General features: G+C 45.8%; 1 protein-coding gene across 9 annotated transcripts in view; it reads right to left on the bottom strand.

The window, feature by feature from the left end:
- Positions 1–25583, bottom strand: part of SENP7 (SUMO specific peptidase 7) — a 1759378-nt gene that overhangs the window by 1725928 nt on the left and 7867 nt on the right. For 5 of the 9 annotated variants that reach the window (XM_069637250.1, XM_069637259.1, XM_069637253.1 and 2 more), the window contains exon 2: positions 12147–12338. The exons of the other annotated variants lie outside the window; for them this stretch is intronic. In XM_069637250.1, the coding sequence (XP_069493351.1) occupies positions 12147–12218 (72 nt within the window). In that variant the 5' untranslated portion in view covers positions 12219–12338. The remainder of the gene's footprint in view (positions 1–12146; positions 12339–25583) is intronic. 9 annotated transcript variants of the gene reach the window in all.

The raw sequence follows: 25583 nt of genomic DNA, 5'->3' as shown, positions 1-25583 counted from the left end.
TCCTGAAGTGACGGAGCTTCCAGTTGATCTGCCACCGCCGTGAAGGGCGATAAACACCCGCTCCCCCAAACATGCCATGCCGTGCCCTGATGTGTGCGACGTGAGTGGGGGGCATGATGCACGAGTGTCGGGGAGTGCGGGAATGGGTAGACAAGGTGGGGCGAGTGGGGAGGTGTGTCCGTGGTCTAGGAAGTGGTGTGACATTACACCAGCAATAATGCCACAGGATAGACTGTCTGTGCCTTATAAATCATCTGTGATCACGTTTCATATTGTCATGACGCGCGCTCCATGGAAGCTATGGAGTCGATGGAAGGGCTGATTCCGTTCCTCCACCAGCGGTCTAGTCTCCCACGCACTGCACGTTACCGTCATGACGCATATATATAGGCGTCACACACGGTAATCGATGCGTTGCAACCTTGCATTTCTCGCCAGGTTCGTACGCTAGTGGTCCTCTCTGACTCCCCTTGTGAATTCCCGCTTGTTTTTTCCTTCTCAGTCCTCAGTGATTGCCCGCTCAGTTCCTAGCCTTTGATCTCTCATGGTGCTTCTTCTTCCACTCCTTTGTTCATCCCGCTTTGTAGTCCTTGTTCCTTCTTCCGCTCTAGTGCTTTTTCCCTAACTTGTGGTACATACTTCTTCGATTGTACGCTCCTTCCCACCGCAGCCTTCTGCAGACCTCTTCCTCTTCGGCTACGGTCTCCATCCAAAACAGCGCTCAAGAAACATACGCCAGCTCGACTCCAGCAGTGTCTTCTGGGAATTGAAGTCCTCTCATCTACTTCAACGGAAAGCCTTCAGCCTTGATATTCGTAGTGCTACTACATTCACGCACACCAGGGTTTTTCAGCCACGCTTTTCCCTGGAATTGGGGGCGGACTCCCTGAGGGTCCCTTCTGCCTTGCTGTTTGACAGCGGGCAGGGTGGCTTCCAGTGGAGCTCGTCCCAAACTCAACAGGAAAGGACTGGACCTCTGGAGAGAAAGGAGAGCCATAGACAGACAGTTCCTCAGAAGAACTCAATACAGGTGAGGAGGAGGAGGAGGGAACCAACGAGGGTATTTGTCAAGCAACTATTACTTCATCGCATGACACATATGAACCCAGAAGGAAACAAGGATGCGAAGCCCCCTTCCTATACAGTAAATTATAATCCACGTTCGGTCCATTTCTGTTTACAGAAAAAGGGCTCTTTTCAGGTGGGGACATTCACTGGATGCAAAAACATAGTATTCCTTGACAAAGAAGTGGAACCAATATATGTGGGAGATCCTGTGTACTTCATATGTGGAGAAAAAGCATATCCTTGGTTACCTAGAAACTGGGGAGGTACTTGCCATTTAGGCTTTCTGTTTCCTGGGGTGTTTCTTTCAAAAACAGCAGATATAGCCAAATTGACCAGGTCACGACCATGCTGGAATATTGAAGACGGGTTGATTGTAGAACATATAGCAAAATCATTTATACCATTTTGGGGCCAAGCAATAAACTCTTATAATATAAGACGACTGTCCAGAATATTAGAAGAGACAATAAATGGAACAACCGACATATTACATAACATGACTCTTGAGGAAAAAGGAATTAGATTGATGTCACTACAAAATAAGAATGGCCCTTGATATAATCTTAGTCGATCGCGGCAGTGTTTGTAAAATCGTGGGATCAGCGTGTTGCGTATTTGTAAGCGACTCCTCCCCCACGATTTTCGAAGAGATAAGAAAATTGCATGCATTACGTTCTGATCTTCACCCCCCTGAAGGAGGCTGGGAATTGAACATAAGCTCCTGGTTCTGGGAAGTGTTGCGATCCTGGGGATGGAAGCTATTTGCAATCTTAGCAATTTTAGGAATATTCATGACGTGTTGTTGTTGCATACATTGTCTCCCCATAGTATGCACTGAAATTAGTGAGGAATGTGTACAAATAGTAGAATGAAAAAAATGTTACCAGACCAAACACGCACAATAGTAATGACTCCAAAACGATCAAAGAATTCATGGTGATCGATATTGATAATAATGAGGAGGAGACGAGTGTATACGAGTCAGAATTCGAATCAAATTTCGAATCCGATCCAAACACTTGGTTGGAGGAAGATGCAATGTTTGGATGAGGCATTTGGCATACGGCCAAGAGGAGGGTCTGTCAGTCTAGAAAAATTAGACACCCCTCGAACGGAAGGCAATGCAGGATAATTGGTTGGCCGAGGGGCAACCGCCTCATTTAAAGAGTTAAGAATATATGCTCATTAGTCATTACATAGTTACTAGCTTAACTAGAGTGCGGCCATTTTAAGATGACCAGAATCGCCATTTTGTTTTCTCTCTATGTTCTCTCCGCACATATCCTTGAAGGCAAGGAGCAAGGCATTTTAATCAGTGCACGGATGCTAGCGAGTCTCCTTAAAAGAATAGCAATGTACGAAACTGATATTAAAGGGTTGGGTTTGAATTATGTTCTTCTTTACGGCCTCCCTTTCTGAGCACTGTGAGGCTCCAGAAAGCAAGCGGACCTCTAGAGCGTGAATCGAAACCAGGAGATAGTAAGGCCTGGAATGTGCCAGTCCCCTACACGCAGCTTGTCCATGAAAACAGAAGCGCTGTGTTCTCACAAATAAAGAATAGTGTCTGTAAATTCGAGATTGCAAACTGTTACTAAATATGGTGATCTAAAGTGTCATATTCGTCACCATGGTCAATCATCACCTCCACTTCAAAGGGAATGAATTAGGGGCGGCATCGAATGTGAGATTACTGATTGTAAGATTCTCATTTTGTATATATGTAACTGATGTACAATTTTCGCTCTCTTGCGTCTCCAGAGGTCTGTTAGACAAACGTCAAGGGGCGTGGGACCATTTGGCCAACTGGGACTATTTGTTTTGCAATAAACCTTAGTTCTTGGGAATACAACCTCGTGTCTAGCGTATCAGTTCGTGTGTGGTGATTTTGCCTCGTTTAAACATCCGAGGGTCCCTCAGGGGCCCCTTCAGCCAGGCCCGGGAAGTGAGACCGGGAAGCAGACTGACAACCACCCTCTACAGCAATACCGATAAGACGCCATCCCGCCTGCCCCCTGTCTAAGCACTACCCTGCTAGGGGTCCCAGCGAACACAAAAGAATTGCAGCAAGGCCACGGCTCCCCCTAGAGGGGATACACAGAGCCTTGCACCCCAAAGCACTGCCTCCGGCCTCCGGCATTACCCCACCCCCCACAAGGGGAGTGGAGGAGCTACACCAGGGAACATCATTCATCAAGTGGGGCCTCCCAGAAAAGGGGGAACGAGGCCAAGAAAGAAGATCCCAAACAGACCAGACCCCATACAGTGCCAGCAACTAGACTAACCAGGGTGGGGCTGGTAGTCCCCAGCCCGGAACTCAAACTCCCTACCCGTCTCAGTTGAGGCAAGAAGCCACCACAGGTACAGAGGACAAAATAATGAAGGTACCCGCAGCAAGTCCTATGCGGGAAGCCAAACTCATAGTAGGGGCCCAGGAGGCGCAAGAGCTGCAGAGGGACGGGAGACGACTTCACAGACATTGCTGGCAAGAGCCCACTGCCCCTCCCACCCCCCCAGTTCTTATCGGTACTTCAAGATGTCGAAATATAGAGGGAAAGAAACCCAGACCCTCGCGAAAGGAAGCAAAAAGACCCCTGAAAGGGCAATACAGAAAACGTGGAGGAAGGAGAGGGGACCCCAGCCCAACGCCGACAAGTCGGCAGACCGGGAGGAAGAGGAGACCCCGCAATAGGAGAAACAAAGGGTCGCACAATGCTTTCAAAACTTTGGGGACAGGATGGCGAACACCATTCAAGCCCAACTAGACAAAATGAGAGGACTTGACAGGGGCTCTAAAGGAAGTGAAGGGAGATCTACAAACGCTGGAAGTGAGAATGGACACAAATAACAAAGCCGAGACCTTATGGAACACTTAGTTGGGCTACATACAACTTGGAGATCCAAACCGAGGACCTCAAAAATAGATCAAGGACGGCGAACATCAGAATTAGGGCATTGCCCGAGGCAGTGGGTGATGCAGAGCTAATAGTCAGTTAAACAAATGTTTGCAGACCTAGTAGACGCAGAGGACCCTGCTGAAATCCTAGTAGATCGGATCCATAGAGTGGGGCCAAAAAGAAACAAACAGGGCGCAAGACCAAGAGACGTCCTGGTAGCCATGCATGAATACACTCAAAAAGAATTCTAGCTGCTGCTAGACGAACAAATGATCTTAACTTCAATGGGTCCACCATACAACTATACCAAGACCTCTCCCAGACCACGCTCACAAAGATAAGAATGATGCGCTTAATAGTGCAGGACGGTGTCCAGTCAAAGTAACGAATACATAGTATCAAAATGCAATATTTTCGATACAAAGGGATCGAAAAAAAAAAAGTTTGAATGCCTTTATTAAATATTTTTTTTTTCGTATAGAAAAAAATTGGGGTATTTCCCCCAAAAACAGGGGTTTAGTCGGGCCCCCCCCCCCAAAAAAAATAAAAAAGCGAGCATTCGAAATGTATTTTTTAGATCCTTTTGGTTCGAAAGAATTGCATTCGACCCTTTGACTATAAACCGTGCAGGACCTATCGAAATGAGGCATCAAATACAAATGGACCTTCCCTTTCGGCCTCGTGTTCGAACTTGAGAGCAGGCAAAGGAGAATCACCTCAGTAGAGGAAGGAGCAAACAACCTGGGCATAGAAGTCGACCCCATCTCCAGCGAGAAGGAACAACCAAAAAACAAAACAAAAAAAAATACAAAAAAAGACTACCCAAAGAGGAAAACAAAAAAGAAAAGGGGCCTGAACGGCCCAAGAGACACCATAGAAGACCACACAGGAAAACAAATCCCGAGAAAAGAGCTCAGCCACATGAAAGCATATCTGGGGGGGGTGGGGGGGAACAAGCTTGGAGCAAAGAAGCACCCGGAGAGGGGAAACACAATGCCATTTAGAAATAACAGGGATACCGTCAGGTATTCCTTTAACAGTACCTCGCATGATTTCACTTGCAGTTCTTGCCGTCCGCCAATACATTTAACATATAACAGATTTTAACAAAACAACATGTTCCCCATGCATGCAAACTCGGTCATAGCCAGAGCAGTGGTGTGGTCAGTACTTGGGTGTGAGGGCCATCTAGGCATCAATTACCTTGTCCGGGTCAGGGCCCATATTCATACTTAGCATAAGGGCCATGGGGTACCAGAGGGCAGAAGGAGAGTGGCAAGTTCACAAAGAGTAACACAGCAATCACCGGAGGGGCGTTCATGGAGGCTTATCATCCGAGGGGTGAAATATGTCCCAGATTAACATCTTCCAGGATTCATATGCTCCCCCTGTAGTTGTGTCCAGGCTCCGCATTGACCTGAACCACACCCTGGTCTCCAGCTCTGCCCAGGTTTCAAAATCTTTGTGTCATCAGGAGTACTGTGGCCCCCCCCAGCTGACTTCCAGGTCATGGCAACACATCGTTTCGCAAGGATGCACGCCATGTCCATAAACCAACATGCTTGTGCTTGCTGTTCCTCGGATAAGCTCCCAGCAAACACTCCTGGGTATTCCAAATGTATCTCGTAACACCGGCCCTTCTACATGTTTGCTCAATTCAAGCCCAGAAGCCATGCGTTCTCATAGAACTCCGAAACACATGAATCAAATCAGCACCCTCCCCTCCACATCAGGGGCATTTCGATTGTTTGCTACTATTAAATTTAGCCACCTCTGTTGGGTGTCATGTAGGTGTGGTACAATACATTCAGTTGGATCAGTTTGAAGTGAGGTTTCCTGGACACTTGGGGTAACCGAGTATGCGTTCCCACTCCCGTTCCCCAAATGTCTTCCCCTAGGTCTGACTCCCAGTGCAATTTCAACCTGGAGCTTTGAGGGTGGGGGCGATTGGTCAGAATACCATACAATCTGGATACCGGAAGCCAGCCATCCCCCCAGGGAATACATTAAAGCCACCAACGGGGTCTCTTCCGGTTCTGCAGGCCACCCAGGCCATTTCCGTTTGGCCACCCCGCTATTCTCAAATACCGCAAGAATTGCCCGCTGGGCAACCCAGTTTGATCAGATATGCATTCAGTCCTTTGTATCTACCATTCTCAAAAAGGTCACCCAAAGTGGAGATGCCCCAGCCCTCCCACTTTCGGGCCACCACTAACTTGTCCTTATTCCTACATGCATCCGTCACTATCGGGACATCAGGCGAGTATGGAGAATCAATCTTCAATAATTTTAATGTCAGACACCACACCATGCTGCTCAGTTTGACCAGTAAGGATGAGGAGCCAAGGCAGCCCTGTGGTAGCCACATAAACTCCCTACTCTCACAGGTGGGAGCAGGAAGAGGGTCAAAAGAGGCCTGCCAGAGAGTGACAGGAAAGGAGGGAGCGTGTGTGCCGATTATGAGAATCTCAGTCTTACTGGCATTAAGGCAGAGATCATTGGCGGCACACCACTCCTGGATGGCGGACAGTCAGAGATGAGAGAGGGAGAAGAGGTGGCTGAAGGTAGCCTGAAAATGAGTGGAGTCATCCGCATAGCACTGGAAGTTGGGGCAGAGCGCAGCAATGCAGTGAGCAAGAAGTGCCAGGTATTGGTTGAACAGCCAGAGAGAGAGTTAAGACCCCTGGGGAACACCACAGGTAGAGATAGAGGAGAGGAGAGGAGGGACCCAAGTTGAACCTGGGAGGGTCGATCAGAGAGGAAAGAAGTCAGCCACTCCAGGACCTGACCGGTGATACCCCGGTTATCACAGAGATGGTTGAGCAGGATGTCGTGTTTGACCGTGTCAAAGGCTGAGGACACAGGGGGCATTGGAATCAAGGTTGGAGAGCTGGTCTTCACGGATGTACAGGAGAGCAGCTTCCGTGCTTCTTGCAGCTCTGAAGCCAGACTGATGATCATGGAGACAACCAACAGAGTCAATGTGAAGATTAAGTTGGGAGATGGCCAACTTTTCCAAGAGTTTGCCCAGGAAAGGAGTGATGGAGATTGGACGATAGTTAGCCGGGCAGGACAGCAGAGGGTTTCTTAAGAAGAGGGTGCACAAGGGAATGATTCAGGGGGGAAGGGAAGACTCCAGTGGCAAAGGAGTGGTTGCAGAAGTCGGCCAGAGCAGGAGCCAGGGAGTCAAGGAGTCAATGTGGTCCTTGATGGTTTTGGAGGAACAGGGATGAACCTATTTTGATGAGACTTTCATAGATCGGACTTGTCTAGAACCCTTGTCTGGGGAGAACAGGGGAAAGGGAGAGAAGGAGGGAGGAGAGGCCGCCAAAGAAGTGCCAGAGGAAGAGCAGGAAATAGAGCGAGGGAGAGGAGGAGAGAGAGAAAGGACAGGATGTCCTGAGATTTAGAGATGAAATGAGAAGCCAGTGCCGTGCAGAGGGCCTAGGAGAGGATAGGAGAGGTAGAGACTGCAGCAGGATTGGCCAGTTCCTTGCAGGTTTTAAAGAGTTCAGCCGAGTTGTTAGATGCCTCAGAGATGCAGGCTTGGATGTGAGCTCTCTTCTTGGTGAGGACAGAGAGCCGGTATTGCCTTTGGAGCAGGCGGCAGGCCAGTTTGTCAGAGGATGTACCAAAAGCACACAATTTCCTCTAAGCCACCCTGCAGTTGCTTCTGAGGGTGACGAGGTCGGAGTCATACCAGGAGTTGCACTTGGCTTTGGGCTTCAGGCGGATCCTCATGACAGGGGCAAGAATATCGAGAGTATCAGATATAGCAAAGTGAAGCATGGAAAGGGCTGTGTCAGGGTGCGAGTCAGCAAAAGAGGGAGAAGGGGTGAGAAAGTGGCATTGAAAGCCTCAATTGACACGCAATTCATGGGTCGGACAACCGAGAAGGTGGGTGGCAGTGATGGAGTTGGCTTGGCCTGAGGGGTAGAGAGGGTGAGCTGGGAGGGAAGGAGAAAGTGATCACTCCAGGAGAGAGGAGTGGTGAGAGGGATAGAAAGGGGAAGGTCGGAGGAGATCAGGACATCCAGAGTGTGCCATGCAGAGCGAGTCAGGCCGAGGATGCTGCGACCCAGGAATAGGAGGCGGGGGAATCTGACTTCAAAGCTTAATACCACGCAGCACAGATCAAAGTCATAAGGGACGACCGCAAAACAAAAGTGATGGGGAAATGGACAGGGCAGTGGTGGGAACACACTTAGAGGAAATCCTATGGATACCCAGGATAGATAGACCCCATAACAAGTATTGTAGCGACATCGAATCCATGGACGGGAACACATGGGACAAGGTGGCAAAGCAGTCCAAACTCACCACATTCCCGTCACCCCTCACTCTGATATTCAGGAAGCCACAATTCACACCAGGGGTGACCGGGAACGGATTCGACAAATGGCAGGAATGGGGCTCTCACAAGATAAGAGATATGTTCGAGGGAGGGGAGATAAAAGCCTTCCCCCAATGAAAAATGGACTTCAGAGTGGGAGAAGGGGATATATTCCACTATGCCCAATCCCAATTGAAACAATGGACCCAATAGCCCAAAGTAAAAGAGGCAGCAACAAGAGATCTGAACCCGTTCGAGACATTTCTGACTACTGATACAGGGGACAAACACTCAGGTGGGCCGCTATACAGCCTTATTAAACAAGGGAAGGAACCAGTGGAGAGACGTTTCATGGCCAGCTGGGAAAGGGAAAAGGCACAACCAATAACCATGGAACAATGGATGGGGCTATGGGTGAACATCCGCAAACTGGCACCGTCAATAGAGATACATGAAATATGGACAAAGATGATGTACCAATGGCACCTCACCCCCATTAGACTGTAAATTCTACCAATCATCATCTAAGCTCTGCTGGAGGGGCTGTGGGGGAGAAGGGACCTGGAGCCATATATGGTGGCAATGCCAGAAAGTCCTACCGTTCTCGGGCCTGATACAAGAAGCAGTAAAATAAATACTAGGCGTGGAGGTGAAGGAAAACCTTGGCGTAGAGCCTAGGTGAGGAACTGGAAAACCTGCCCACGAAAGCTCAACGCAAAATCTACGTGACCCTGGTGATGGCCGGGGCCCCGTTAGTAGCCTGTAAATGGAAAGCAAAGGAAGTGCCCATGGAAATCAAAGGAAGTGCCCACGGAACACGAATGGGTGGGGAAGATATGGAACTTAGTAGCCATGGAAAGGGTAACCTACTCTCTCCGGGAGAATATCAGAAATTCCTTATGGACTGAAACATAGTGATGCAGTTCCTAATGAAGGACTCCAAAAATGCCTGGTGCCCAAGAAGAATGAAACTAGTGGGAGTCCTCTGAAGCCCCCAACCCCCATAGGCCACAGAGATGTCAACAAAACAACAGTACGAGGAGGAGGGCGGGAGCTAGCAAAGAGACGGACAGATCATGGTCTCACAAATAGAAAGGCGGGGGTTAAACGGTTCGCTAAGGGAACAAAGGAGACAGGCATTGAAAACTTGAGGACGTGGAATGGAACAATTAAGACCTGGAAAAGGGAAGGAACGTTAAATGCTGGTTTCCCTTTCATAATTTGTTTGAACAAAAAGCTAACAAAAAAACTTAAATTTAAAATTTAATTCCTTCTTAAGGGCGGTCTTTGTTATGTATTAAGAGTACAAAACGATCAAAAATAAAAGTCCTACTGCAGCATTATGTGAAACCTCACGGTACATAAAATTCCACTGACCAAATTTGCGTAGGTTTTATTTTAAACAAAAGGATACGAAATATAGGTAAGAACCAAAACCTCATTTAAAGTTTAATTTCTGCTTTGCCATGCATGTTGGGAGGGGAGCTAGAAATTGTCAAGATAGGTAAATGAAACCTTCTAAGGTTCACTTTTCAGAAGTAACACACAAACAGCTTTGACAACCTGTTCTGGCCTGTTCCAAAGATTACAAAATAAGCCCATTGCCAGGTATCTTTAATGAATTTCATCATAGTCCAGGCATCCCATAAAATCTGTATTATCAAGGGGTCAAGGGAACGGCTATGAACCCTGCGCTCAGCAAAAGATAATGTACCGCCGCCTGCAGAAAAACATCAGCAACTTCACACTAGAAAACCAGATTCAACTTAATAGGATGGAAAATCAGCGATCAAATGTTTATTCACTAAACTGATCACTGCGCCTCAACAGAAGCTCCAATCGACATGAGATTTTCATTTTGGCCCATCTTAATTAGAAATTGTATGCAACAAGTGTTTGGTGTTTGGGCTGCCCCCCGCAATACAACGTGCTGAACGCTGCACGTTACGGGGAAGGCATTGGTACTTCTACAGTCCACCACCCAATTCATGCATCACAAAGAAATAGCCAGCGGATTAAAGAGGTTGAATAAATCTAGAGCACCAGGTCGTGATGGGCATGCTAATATGAAGTTAGTTCAGCAACCAGAAAACTGGGCATCATATGCACTACCCCAATATATATTAAAAACATGAAGAGGAATTGCTCCTGCTTCCTGGAATGAAGCTATTATTCCCATCTATAAAAAAGCGGTAAGAGCTGATCCAGTAAATTACCCTCTAATAGCTTTATTCCCTTGACAACGCTTGTTGTAAACTTTTGTTACGAAACCTTTGGTACTGGGTAACAAACAATGCAATTTTAAATAAGACACAGGTTGGATTTAGAGAATCTTGTTCAACCATTTGGTGTCTCAGTAAAAATTCTCCTGCTTTATATGTGACATTTATAGATTTCTCTACAGCTTTTACTGTGTGCTGGGACTGCCTCTTAAAGCTACAACCCACAAACTTCCCAAAAGAGTGGCTAGGATGCAGCGCTGGTTTATATATCGGCACCTCAGTAGGAATTACTTGATAATTGAGGTGCAATGTCTTCTTCCAATTTTCACTGATACTGGGGTGAAACAGGGATGCATCCTTGCCCCGATACTTTTTAATATCTATAACTGACCTTCAAGACAGACTAAAGGATGCACAATAATTTCCACCTTAGTTCGAGGATGTACATCCATCACTACTGGCATATGCAGATGGTCTAATTATATTAGATCATACACCCATAGGTCTATAATTGGCATTATTGCCGTTGGAAGGTTATGCGCAGGAAAATCATTTAATCATTAGTTGCTCCAAGAGTAAAGTTATGATTTATTCTAACAAAAACGTTTACAACTTAAGCATAAAACCTGGTATTTACCAGATGTCCAATTAGAAGTGGTGAAAAAATAAAAATGTCTACGTCTAGAAATCTCTGCGACACATGCACAATGGCAGCAAGGGTGAAAAAAAGATGTTGGGGACTTTGATACACAGCTTTAGTGACTTCTTGTTTATTCTGCTAATAAACGTTTATAAGCAAACAGACCTGCCGACCTTTATAAGGGCCGACATGCCGGGAGTTCAGGACCCTACCAGCATAGTAATCACTAAAGCACTTCCACCGTTAACAACGGTGCCGGTGCTCAGTTGTTCCCATCCCCTGGAGTCCTACAGGACATCATGCAATGGGAACTTACCAGGATATTATGGGCAATGGCGCTAGCAGCGGGATATCGGGAGCCGGTAAGGCAAGTCTGCAGCGGGTTCCAGCAGACTCCCAACGAGGGTGTCATGCACCTCCCAACTTGGCGCTTATGGAGGTCCAGGCGACTGCGCCGCCGGTAATCTCTACTCTGTCCATGTTTGTTTATTGACCCTCTTCTGTGTTCACTGTTACTATCCTCCTTCGGTTTGGGTCTTTCTCTCTGATTCTACTTTAGTCCGTTTTCCATGTTCACTGGTTTCGATCTCTTCTTGGTAGCAGTCTAGCCTATTTCCTCTGGTCCTTAATGTTCAGTGTGCCTTTATGGTCCCGCCACTTCCTGGTTTCGTTGCGTTGCAACCCTATCGCTTTGCGTCCTTTCGAGTTAACACACTAGTGCTCTTCTTTTGGCTTTCGTGCCTCTGCTTACTCTCCAGTTCCCCTTTTTACCGGCTTACTTCTCCTCTATCTTTCTGTCATCCTCTTTCTTTCCCTCGTTCCTCCTGTTCTTGATTACCGTTCCCTGGGGTCCTGCTTAACTTTGGTTATCGGTCGCTTCCATTGCCTTCATATTTACTTACCTGCTAATCGGCGCTGGAATCCTCCTCTTGCTTTGGCTGTGCTCTGAACCCTGTGGACACAGTTTGCTTTCGTTTCAGAGAACTTACCTCATTCCTGTTCAAGCGGATTCCAGCAGCAACAACAACTGCACTACTGGAGGAAGGAACGTTCGGTAACATCCAAGAGAGGTTTTTTCAACCTTGGCTTTTTCCTCTCATTGGCTCCCTCGGAAGTGGGTCCTTTGTCTTCCTGGTAAATTGAGGCAGCAGAGTGGCTTCCATCCGGGGAAGGGCGTATCTCTTAAAATAAAAAAAATAAAAAGGCAAAAGACCGTAAGAAAAAGAGACACCTACACTATTCTTCTACAGACGACACAGGTGAGGAGGAGGGGGAATTCATACTAAGTGAAGATCAGGAAGAAACAGACAGGATTGATTTAAGTTTTGACAGAGGGCCCTTATCTCAAGATCATGCAAGCAGACAGAAGAGACATACAATATATTCCGAAAAAAGTAGTAGAATGTGCGGTCATTGTCTACATTCATGCAGATACAATATTGTCCATAAATATGTTAGATTTTTATGGAATAAGAAATTCCTGAGATTTCTTTTTGAAATTTCGACTAAACCTTCTGGTGTACCTGTGCAGTGTATGTGTCAGTTGTGCATTTCACCCTATGAATTGGAATCGTTAAAACTTTTATTTCCCAAATGTTCAGCATGGAAGAATAAAATGGAATTTTATAAAAACTTTTTACATGACATAGATAATAGTGAAATCCCGCTCTTCTGGGAACGTTGTTGAAATGGCAATCAATTAGGTCCCTGCCTGACCACTGTTTGTTTCTCAATATTTATTTGAGACTAAACATTGCCAGTGGTTAAAGAAGCAATTAAGTACAATTGGTCGGGTGAATGTGATATTAATAAGCGGTTTATTGAATACATTGTTATAACTTTCTATATTATTTTAGGTCATTTTTTTTATTGACAAACTACGCATTAACTTTTGGTTATTTATGAATAATGATTGTATTATATGTATGTGAAAACAGTGTATAAGGTTTAATTATAACCATAAAACACCCCAAAACAGAATGTAAAAAAGGAAATACTTCCTTCACAGGAAACAAATCTATGATGGATGTCCATGGAAAAACACACAAATATTAATTTATAAGAGAGTATCTCAAAATCCCACGAAGGCTTGATTTTTACCAAATACACACAAGATGATTTTAGCCGATGTCCCAGACATGAACCTGCCCTTAATCCAGGGATCACACGTGCCCACATCCAATCCTAGGCAGATCAAAGATTCAAACCGCATCTTGCAGCCTTCTCAGAAACAATGACTAATCCCACGTTTGAAAATGTGGACACACTGGAGAACCGAGTAATCAAAAAGCTCCTTAGCCTGAATGCAACAAAACTCCACTGTCTCAATACACCACCAGGACTGGGGAGAAAAGCGGAAGCCTGAACTGCAGGCAATGGAGTCCAAAAACTAGAACCATCCCTGCTTACATCGGATCATGCGTCAACTAGCCATCGACTCACTTATCCAGTCATTATATTCCTCTCCGTCTTTATGCCCTGTCCTATTCCATTGAGGACAACCCATCATACTTTTCCCCCATGCAATCATTTCGAATTTTTTCTGTCTCTTCATTACTTCATTACTTCTGACGCTCTTCTGAACACTCCTTCAGTTTGTACCAAATCTCATTCTAGTCTGGATTAATTTCTTCAGTCCAATTTTCATTTTCTCTGTCTAGCTGAAACCTGATTACCCCGGATAACTCTTTCACTCTAGCCTCCCTTCATATTGCTTCCACTTTATTCTCTCACACTCCTCGCCCACGCAAGCGTGGTGGGGGCACGGGAATTCTCTATAATTCTTCCTGGACTCTTCTACCTCCTCCTTCGAGTCTCCCAAGCTTCACCTGCTTTGAATATCATTTTTCATCCTTTTCTAATCCTTTCCCAGTCTCCCTTCTTGTTGTCTATCGTCGTCCTTCTGGATTTTCTTGAACATCTTAATCTTCTCTTATCCCACCTTCTTCCATTTTATTACCCTCTTTTTCTTCATGGGGATTTCAAACTCCCCTCCTCTAATTCATTGTTCTCTTTGCTGCTTCTACTCGATGACATCATTTGCATTTTCTACCCTCCCCCCACTCAACCCTCCCCATCAGACCAGTTCCTGCCTTGATTTAAATGTTTTCCTCACTTCATCCTCCCTCTCCTGCGTCTTCCTGCCTCTTCTATGCTTCCGATCACCTACTACTTTCTTTCTCGGTTTCCCTTCATGACCTGCCTACTTCTTCATCTTCGACTATATTCACTCGCTGTAATCTTGCTTCATTTAACTCTTTCTCCTTCACCTTCCTCATTTCCATCAATCCCGCTCTTCTCTCTCCCCCACCCCGCGATACAGCTGCTAGTACTTTACATTCTTTTGTGCCATCGCTGCTTGACTCAACTTTTCCTCGACGCCCTTTTTCTCCTACTCGTAAAACTTCACAGCATTGGCGCTCTTCTGATCTTGTTTTCCTTCGCTGCAGCTTGTGCAAAGCACAAAGGCAATGGAAAGATACTTGCTCCCCCTTTGGTCTTGTCACGCTCTCAACTTTGCACTCCTTCTTTGAATCTGCTTTACTTACTACAAAAAAAGCATACTTTTCGGAACTCACACTTTCTTTATCCCACCACACTCATCGTCTCCATCAGCTTCTTCACAATATTCGGTCTCCTAAATCCCCTTACCCATCTGCTTTATCGTCTCTCTTCCTCAGACTTTGCAAACTACTTCACATCTAAAGTAGCAAACCTCCACTCAGCCTTTACCTCTTCGGTTACTCCTTCTCCCTGGTTCTGTCCACCCCTATATTCTTTTTGTTCATTCTCCCCTCTTGCTGACTCCGATACCTCTGGTCTTTTAGCTCATGATCACCCTACTGCTTCTCCTTCTAATTCTCTTCCTTCTTCTCTCATCCCTCAAGTATATGCTTATCTTCTTCCATATCTCACCTCTCTTTTTAACTCCTCCTTTGCAAATTCTTGTTTTCCTACTACTTTTAAGCATGTACTAATTCTTCCCATTATGGAAAAACCCACTCTTGACTATCTATTCCTGCCAATTTTCGTCCTCTCTCTCTCTTCTGCCTTTTATTTCTAAGAATCTTGAGCAGGCTGGCTACACTCAGGTTACCTGCTATCTGAATCTATCTCCATTCTCTCCTCTCCAGTCCGGCTTTCGTCCTTCGCCCTCTACAGAGACTGCTCTTCTACATGTCTCAGATTCTCTCCTCTCTGCTCATCACTCCAAGCTCTCCTCTATTCTTGACTTGTCCACTGCGTTTGACACTGTTGATCATTCTTCTCATCTCCTCCATTTCTACTTTGGGTATTTTTGGGGCCTGTTCTTGAATGGTTCCGTTCCTATCTTTCCCAACGGTCCTTCTCTGTAACTTGGGGCTGGACACTTCTCCTTCACTCCCTCTTCTATAGGATATCCCTCAAGGGTCGGTACTTGGTCCTCTTCTCTCTTTATACTGTTCCTCTTTCGACCCTTATCTCCTCTCATCCCCATCTTTCTTTTCATCTATACACCGACACTCAGATCTTTTTCTCTTCCTTTGATTCTTCTTGCTACTCTATTGTCTGTCTTTCTGCTGTTCAAAACTGGATGTCCACATTTTCTTCATCTCAACCCATCTAAAACTGAGGTTTTGTTCTTTCCTGCTTCTACTATTCCACACAGTTTTCTGCCTCCATCTCTTTTTCCCTCCTTCTCTCTCATCATCTGCACGTAACCTGGGCATTATCTTTGATCCCTCTCTCCATCTCATTTTCTCTTCACATTTCTTCTATTACTCGCACTTGTCGTTATCGACTTATTAACATCTGTCGTGCATGCCCCCACCTCTCTTTCCATGCCACAAAAATGTCTTTACCCGTATTGAATATTGCTCATCTATTTTGCTCGGTCTTCCTGCTCTGCATTTTTTTCTCCCTTTGCTCAGTCTATAATTCCTCCATTTGTCTCCTCTTTTCTGTAGCCATTGGGCCTTCTATTACATCCTCCTTACTTTGTTTCATTACTTCCTTTAGAATCTCGTCTTCTCGATCGCTTTCTCTCAATTGTTTTCAGCCATGACATTGCTCCGTCTTAGCTCTCTGCTTTACTTTTGTTTGACGTCCCATCTCTCCCTCCAAGATCACACAATGTATTTCTATTAACTGTCCCCCAAACGTACCTGTACTTCTTCTCGTTTGCGCTCATTTGGTCTCTAAGCCCCCAATCATTGGAACTCCCTTCCCCCTCCCACTTCCTTCTGCTTCATCTCTCTGCATCTTCCAGTCAAATCTTAAAACTCATCTTTTATCTTCTTTTCTCCCCTAATCCTCTGGCTCTCCCCTCTTGTTTTACCTAGGTTTACATTTTATCACGATTGATTCGCTTTTTTTTTTAAATGTATTTTGTTCTGTGCCTTTGGCGAAAGGCGCTCTATAAAGCCAATAAAATGACCTAAGTGGACAACATCCTATAAAACACTCAGTATCTTTTCTAGGTCTCATGAACTGTGCCAAGACCACTGCCCTGTGAGCTCTGAGCTATTAGAGAAAGCATGCCAATGACGGACGGTTACATGATCTCAAATTCAACTCTACCTAGAAAGCCAAACGGTTACAACTTTCCAAGAGATGCGCTCATTTTAAAAGCTCACCCGCTCCATTGCCAAACAACAAGATGAACCACACCACCCTCAACCAGGGAGCAAGAGGTCTTCTGAGCGAAGAGCGATCTACTGGAATAAACCACAGTGCTTCCGCATATAACAACCTCTACAACCAGAAGCATTCCTTCTTTGTCCCAAATGGTGCAGCCTCCTCCTGTCCCACCTCCTCTTGACAACACAGGAAAATAGAGAGCATTGAGGAAAAGCAAACTATGGAGCCATTAGTCACGATAACTTGAAAACGACACCCAAATCCTTGCCTGTGCTAAAGCATAGCTACAAAACGGGAGCACAGGTTTAGCAGAAGAGCACCATGAGTTATGGTTGCAAATCTAATGAAATACACCCAGAGAGAAATTATGAATCAATGGGGGAAACATATATTCAGCCCTCACATTTGCCACTCCTTTAAGATAATATGCCCAAATAGACAGTAAACACTTCTCGGCCCAGCAACATAACTAAGCCGCTACAGCTCCCAGGCATTTGATCATTTTCCCTCCCCAGCATTTGATGTTAACACTTATTGAATAAAAGTTCCCTCTGGGCCAACAATGCATGACCCGAGTGAAGCACAGTAAAGGTCTTCAGAGCTCAGAAAAATACATTTGCCTCAAGCAGAATTAACAATTCCTCTCTTTCTGGAACCATTGACCCTGAGAAGACAACACCAAAGTTCCACCCAAGCCCTTCTCATTGGTATATACCAAAGCATGCTGGCTACTAATCTCGCATGGTCAGCAAATTATATGACCTCAAGCAGCATTGAATCACTGTGCTCAAATGCAGCGAGATTTCAGTTTTAGCTACGCAATACGGCTGTGGAGGTAAATCATCCAACACATGCCATACCAGAAGCCCCAGAAAAAGCTAATTGCATCCAATAGAATTTGGACGCAAAGCCAGCAATGTGCTGAAACCAAATGCTCTTGAGGTAGTACTAACATGATCCCGAAGTTTCTGAACTCACTAAAGCAAAAGTCTGAGTCTTATGATTTAGGCAGAACATCTACCAATGCTAGCTCTTGATGCGGTTCTAAATTAGATGGCCCTGTAGTTGTTTAAACTGTCCTTGTTTCTTGAACTGGAATAACAATGAATGGCCCTGACAAGCGCCCTCCTATGTATGGAGAAGGGCCCCCTGCGTGCAAAATCTTTACTAATTGAGCCAATGTTTTGTGAAGACTGAGCATAATTCCTCTGTGAGCATAATTCATGCTGAATGCAAGGATCCTCACCTCATAATGTTGCAATCCACACTGAAACAAGGGAACATTCAATGCACTGGACAATCAGATATGTAAGTAGCCGCCTTGGTGATATGCCACTGTCAAGAGCTCCTTTTTCTCCATCCGAATTTAAGCCTAAAAAGAGTGTCAAGAGTTGACTGCACAGATTGGTCGACCATCTTGAGAGCCAGTTTTATTCAGAAATGTTCTAATGTTTGGGCACTAAGAAAAAAAGTCTAGAGTGCATGCTGCCATCCTCTCTCGAGAACAACTTAATGGCTCCTTTTTACTGATGCTAAATACCTTGCTGTCATTTATGAGACGACTTGTCCTCTAGCAGAGGTGTTTAGACTCCAGAAAGAAGAGAGAAAGCTATCCCATAACAGCACCAACTTATGCACCTAATGATCAGAAATGGATCTTTCCTGTTCAGCAGAAAAGGACAGGATCTGGCCTTTTAACCATGCTTGGTACTTCAGGATCTCTATAGGTTGTGAAGAGGTGAAACAATAGCTTTAAGAATTTCTGGCAGGAACTCAAAAGATCTCACTATGAGCCCAAGCAATTCAAACATTGAGCACCTTACTCAACTGCCATGTAAAACATGAAAATCCTGGTTGAATGGCTTTCATACAGTACGCAGGAAAAGTCCAGAAAAGTAATGCAGCACATGCCCTGTGAGAGATTTCCACGTGTGCCAACTGCATGAGTTGGCTTTCATTTTCCAATGAAGTTTATATCGTTATGAAAAAAAACCTAGAAACAATAAACTACTTTTAGGTACCACATATCATAAATTCAAGAGTTTTGTGAGAAACCAAAGGGTGTCTCATCCGCTAATCCTCGGGGACGGTCATCCAGGTGGCCAGGACACAGCCATCACTTTTGGATCCAGCTCCAGGTGGTGGACCAGTGAGGGAGGATCACCTGGGTGAGGGGTGTTCTGGGAGTGGGACTGAGGCAACCAATGGTGAGACACAGTATTCCCCCTTTCCCATACACATCCTATTTTTTGGGATTCTCCAGTGTTCCAACTCTCCCCCCCATCCTTTCCACACAAACACTGGGCCGAGGAAGAGGGCGAATAAGAGCAACAAGGCTAACCCTTGCATATCCCATTGGACATGTCCCGCTAATCGAGTCAGGCAAAGTGAGGCACTTGACTCCAAGTGCATACATCTGATACCAATTAGCTCTCTTCACACGGATAAAAGGCAGAACATAGAGACACTCTGAGCAAGGTGGAACACGAACAAGAGCAGAACTTCTGGGCAAAATCAAACCTACTGGAGCAGAGCAACGAACCGAGGAACGAGAGCAGAGAACCCCAGGAGATCCCTGCAGGAAGTTGCTGCCTCCAAAAGGCTGCAAACGACACGTGGAGAAGGCCAAATCCCAAGCAAGAAGACTGCATTGTGTTTCAAGGATGCCAGCGACCCTCACAGGTGTTGAATGGCAGAGTTGGGGAGGCGAGGACAAGCCTATGGTACTAACCTTGACTAATGGATTGAAAAGCTGTAAAGACAAGAAAGAAAAACAAACAGCCGGTGAGTTGGCAAGTGACATGAAAGACTGGTCTGGAAAGATTGAAGTTGCAAAATATATATAGCACAATTGAAGGCTGCACGCATGAGATATGAAGAAAGGCAGACCGTGTGTATGAGCTTTGAAGTAACGATAGTTGTGAAACCAGCGATACAGAGTACAAGCGACACAGAGTAACGGAGTGGTCCAGCGAAAGGAAGTAGCCCACTCGAAGGTCTCAGTGAAAGGTGAAATGTTTGTAACAATAAAGAAAATTAACTGTAAAAGCGAAGTGGTCAAAACTAACCCTGAGGAAAGGGGAAGAGTAAAAAAAGGTGAACGTTGGGGAAGACAACATTGAAATACCCAGACCAAGAAGCACTGGGGCAAATAGCGCAAGAGTGTGAGCTTAAGGGAAAGTCAAAGTGGTCCTGCGAGGTCTGCAAGTAAAAGCCACGCACATTCGAAAGTCTTGGACATCAGGAAACGGTCCGAGTGAGGGAGACCGGAAGTGTAATAAGTTAAGGGAAAGGGAACCCCAAAAGGATGTGAATTAAGCTTGGGGAAGGGAACACCTGCAAATGTTTTAAACTTTTGCTTTGAAGGGTCTGAGCCGGACAGGGGGAACAACGTGAACCTGTGTTTTGAAAGCTGGAAAGAGACTTTAACGTGGAAGGCCAGGCGGGCCTCAGTCCACGTTTTGAACTGCATTTGTGATAGGCAGAATCATATGCAGTACCCTTTGGGAACACTACACACAATTAAGACTACAAGTGTCAGTACAATTTTACCTTTGGCACAAGCCTGTACTACACAGTAATTTGGTAGCAGTGAATGAGCAGCCAGACTTATCTCAAGAGTAAAGTGAGCAGTACAAGGTTACACAAAGGACTAGCAATCACAGTGATTCAAACAAACGCTTAGTCAAGGTTTCTTGGTAAAAGAATATACATTTATTTACAGAGTCATTTGGAAAACATTCCACTCGTAAGAGCAGCTCAATATCACAATCTAATACACAACCAATCAGTTCCTGAACAAGTTCAGCTCCCCTGAAGTGGGAGCAAAATGGCACTTCAGTTACTTTAAAAAGGGATAAAAAGACAAGGTTATACGAATCAACAGCACAAATACTTTTAGAGGTAGGGCAAATAGTTTCAGTTCACTACAACCAGCAATTCAATTCAATAGGCCTGGGCCAAAGTCAATGGTTCAGAGTCTTGGAGAGGATAGCATAGTCCTAGTAGTAAACAGTTATGTCTTTGCCACGGTTCTTAGAAGAATTTGGTCAGACGAAAAGTTATATGTTGGTTTAGGGAAGGACAAGCCTTCAAAGTCAGGAAAGTTTCACGAGCTTTTACCGCATGCAAACGGAGTTCTGCACCTCACTTGCACAGTACCTTGTAAGTGAAGAAAAGCTGTAGCTGAAGTAGTTGTTCCTGGCAGATCCTGCAGATCTCTCTGTTCCTGAGCTTCAGTCGTGGGGACAAGGAGGCCGTCAGGAGGTTCTTGCACTGCCCAGGGAAGAGGCCACAAGCTTGGCAAAAAATCAGTTTAAGAAGGGAGTGCCTTAAAGACCACAAACTGGTATCCTTCCCACTGGCTATCCAGTTTTCAACAGCACTCTGACGAAAATTCAACCAGAGCAGGGACGATGTCCAGGTTGCTTGTGAGTTGGTTGTTCCCACCAAACTCAAGGGAAGAAGTTAACCTTGAAGGGCTTCTCTGTCTATGGAGTTTCAGGCAATTCAGACCTGCAGCAGGGCTTCACCGTGGACCAGGAGTTGCAGCAGTCGTCTTCCTTCAGCTCGTCTTCAGTTCTTCGTTGCAGTGGTCGACTCTGCTTTCCAAGTCCCAAAGACCTGCTTTTAAACAGTTTTCACCCATTCATTCTAGCCTGGCTGTCACTCACAGCAGGGTAGCTGTCCTTAACGGACAGCAAGCCGGCCAATCACGCCAGAGTGCATTCAGGTCTCCTGGGAGACTAAGCACAGGGTGTTACGGGTACCTCCTGTTAGGCAGAAACCTGTGCAGTTCCTTCTGGGACCACTGCAAAAGATTTAAGACTACACGTGTTTGGCAGTAAACCCACTTGGTAGCAGTCTGCACCACACAGATTCACTTGGTAGCTGTGGCTGAGCAGTAGACTTCCCTCAAGAAGAGTTAGGCAGTATACAGAGTATTCACAATAGGTCAAAAGAACACAGTAGAACAAGCAAACACTGACCAGAGCTTGGTGTAAAAGAGATATAAGTATTTATTTAAAACCACATCTAATAAAATACACAGGCACTAATATTAAGCAGTTCAAAAACACGGTCACTAAAAAATATACACTCCCTTCAACGATTAGTTGGACAAGTCTAAAGTAAAGCAACACTTATTTTCAGACAGCGGTGAGCGCTTAACGAGGATGGCACTCTAATCAATCGGTTTAAAGGGGAGAGAAAGGCAGAGCAAAGATAGAAACAGATCCCAACACTTTCAGAAGAACACAGTAGGAGAAGAAGGCAGCTTAAAACCGTAAAGTCAAAGTTAACAAGGCCGGACCCACTGTAAGAGGCTCCGGTCGAAATGTGTCCAAGGTCACACGGTTCAAAGTGCCCAAAAGTCTCGAAATCAGTTCAGAAAGAGTTGGACCGAAAGAAAGGGACCAGTTAGATGGTCAAGGTCAGCCAGCCCAGTCCAGAAGGTTAAGGGATTATAATTACCTTGTAGCAATCTTTAGAAAGGGAGGCCTGGCGGACACGGTACCTTAAAGTGGTGAGAATACTCCAGTGGGGGCAGTTGTTCCTGGCAGCGGGTGCTTCGTCCGGGGAAGAGAGGATCTCGTCGGGGAGGAAGACGAGAGTCCGTTGCACTGCCAGGGAAGAAACCAGCCGCGGAGTTCTCAGTTAAAAGGAGTGGTCCTTTTATTCGCGGTCCAGTGGTAAATGGCTATCCGGTTGCCGGGCTGCTTGGCACGGGCAATTCGACCACAAGACGTCCTGGGATGCGAGGAAAAGAAAGTAAACTGGTTGTGCCCACCAGTCAGGGGAAGAAGACTCTCCAGCCGGGAGATCTTCTCTGTCGTCAGGAAGTGGCGAGTCGGTTCCGCAGGGCTCCACCGGTGCTGTCGTAGCAGGTCGGCTCAGCTTCTCCCTCGTCGGATTCTCAGGTCCTATGGCGACTTCTGAAGTTCCAGTCCCAAAAGCCCTGCTTTTATGCAGCACACCCCCATTCACTCAGCCTAGCTGTCAATCAAACATGCTAAGTGGTGAGCCGGCCTGGGCCAATCACACAAGAGTGCGACTTGAGTTACCAAGGTAACTCAGTCCAGGGTGCCTAAACCCCTCCCACACTTCCTGTGGTACCCAGACAGAGTGGCACCACTTTTGGAGGCTTCTGTGGAGAAGCCCGCCAAAAAGTGGAACAAAGGGCTCGACTTGGGTTGGAGTCACAGTAGAGAACACAAACGCCATTTTAGAATAGAGTTCTGGCAAAAAATACCAACCGGCGAATTAATATTAAATAAATAAACCGGCGGTATGTTTGAGGCTATGAGAATTAAATAATTAAAGTTGGTAGCCTCGAACAATGGGAAAATCTCATAGAGATATATTTGCGGTCGAATATAAAAAGTAGTATCCACTGCCACCAGCCAAAACTCGATCAGGTGGGACGGAGACGTGCCCCCTCGACTAACAGACCCCCGGGCAATCGAATTGCCCCGACCAGTATGTCCACAATATGATTGTTTGTACTGGTTTCTGTTCATAATTTGGGACTAGTAAAACCAATGGTGACTTTACATGCCCTGGGAGACAGTAGTCAGTCCCAGGGTATGGAGTCTATGGTGGGGTCTCACTATGTAACACACATAGTAAAATCACATGAGACCCTATGGAGTAAAAGACGCCATAGCCCATAAAACACATTAACAGTCATAGGAACCCCTCAAATCATGTCCAAGAGTGTGAAGAAAAGAGACTCACTCTTGGCAGGAGAAAAAAAAAACTCCAGAAATCCAGCAAAGCTGCTGGGGGACTCACTAGGTTAGGAAATTCAGCCTAAACAGAGAATTCTCCCGAACACCTCCCTCACCTCCTGTCTACCCCAGACACTCCGCACTGAATCCCGCCAAAGGTCAACAAACAAAAGGGACCAAACCTGGTTTGGTGCGCAGAATTAAACACAAGAAGGACCTTTCCTAAAAGAAACGGCAAAAAAGACGACCAGAGTCTGTTTTTACAGATAGGTCTTGGGCGCCATATTGGAAAACATGGCTGACCCGATTTTTAGCTACCGGTGTTCGCGGTCAGGAAAAATCATGTTAGTTTGTTTAAAACCACTGCCACCAGCCCTTTCAAGTAGAAAAGTTTAACATTTGACTGTTACATGCGTGTTAAGACTGAGGTGAAGCTAGGCAACCCCTCCAGCACTCTATAGGAAGATAGTATGTGCTGGGTCTGTAAATTAAAAAAAAAAGACTAGTAAAGTCAATTTAACTTTACATGCTCTGGGAGACAGTAGTCAGTCCCATAGAACGTATTTAAACCTTGGGGAGTCTGAAAGACACCCCTGTGCCACAGCACTAAAAGGTGCTGTGTGACACACAGTAAAAGACGATGCCTATGGAGTGGTTTTAAAACTCCATATCCAAAGAACACAAAAGTAAAACACACGTCAAAATACATGAAAGAGTGGGAAAAAAAAGTCTCACACTCTTTCCAGGTAAACATTTTAATCCTAGAAATCCAGCAAAGCTGCTGGGGGTCTCAAAAGGTAAGGGAAATTAGCACATTCTTGAGAATTCTCCCTAACAATTTGTGTTAAGGACCTGAGCCAGAGCGAGTCATCCTGCCTACGGAGAACACCTTACTGCGTGCTGTCTAACGTGGGGAGGAGAGCTGACTCAGCCACATTTATTCTTTATATTTGAACACAGACTTTCCTTTGCATATATATTCTCCTTTACACACTTTTTGTACAAGAGATAGGGCAGGCATTAGGTTTTGTTAGTATAGGCCACTTTGATTTGACAGACTCAACTAAGGCTGTTTTATTTATTATTTGATGGTCAAGACTACTCCCATCCTAGCTACAGGGAAAAATAGGAGCTTTTGCAAACCCCGAAAATTGAATAAAGTTTTTTCAAATTGTACATTTTGTGTCAGTGTCATACTTGCGATACCATGCCTTCCTTATAGTCGTGACGAATCCAAGGAGTCTGTTCCGTCTTCCCAAGGGGAGTCACGCTCTTTGGGACTAGGGACATGAGGCTAGTACACAACACCCTCCCTAGGGGACAGGGCAAGTGGGTTCCCAAAGGGGACAAGGAATGCCCAAATGACAAACACCCCCACCTCTCATTTTCGTTACTGTCTGACATCTTAGTAGGATATATGGGGAATAAGCAGGACCATGTACAGGGTCCCTAAGATTAGAGGCTGGGTTTGTGACCTGGAGATGAGGCTGCCTTTCATACAATCCTAAAACCAACTGGGTTGCGTCTTCCAATCCACAGATGAACTTAAAAAACAGCCACAGAGCCAGAGAAAGGGAGACCATCCGATGAGTAGGATGATGCACAGCTGAGCGCACCCAAGCAAAGGAGGAGTCCTGCATAAGACGTACACCAAGGTGGGAGAAGGATGTCAGAGCTGCGGCGTAGGCGGAGTCCCGAAGCACCACGAGGATGCTGAAGCAGGGAGCACCATCCTCACCATCAAAGAAGGCAAGCAGCGTATGGAGACACGGAGGCTACCAATTCCAACGCAGGGAAGCTAAGCCAGGCCGAAGCACGGGTCAGGCGAATCAAATAACTACCGGGGCCCGAGGTGCCCAGAGCTGGAAGGGTCAACAGAGGAATAACAGGGGCGAGACATGCCCATAGCCTGAGAGGGGAAAGACAAGAATCTGGCAGGGCTAGAGGAGCCCATATCCTGAAAGGCACCGAACGAGAAAGTGAAGAGGTGAGAGACACTGGTCGTCCACGACACACAAAGTGAGAAACCAAGAAGACCACTGATACCCCTAGCCTGTGAGGGGCCAATGCTATGTTATG

Source organism: Ambystoma mexicanum, chromosome 7p (genome assembly GCF_040938575.1).
Source record: "Ambystoma mexicanum isolate Mex_15411 chromosome 7p, UKY_AmexF1_1, whole genome shotgun sequence".
NCBI lineage: Eukaryota > Metazoa > Chordata > Amphibia > Caudata > Ambystomatidae > Ambystoma > Ambystoma mexicanum.
This window is presented reverse-complemented; position numbering and strand designations above follow the sequence as displayed.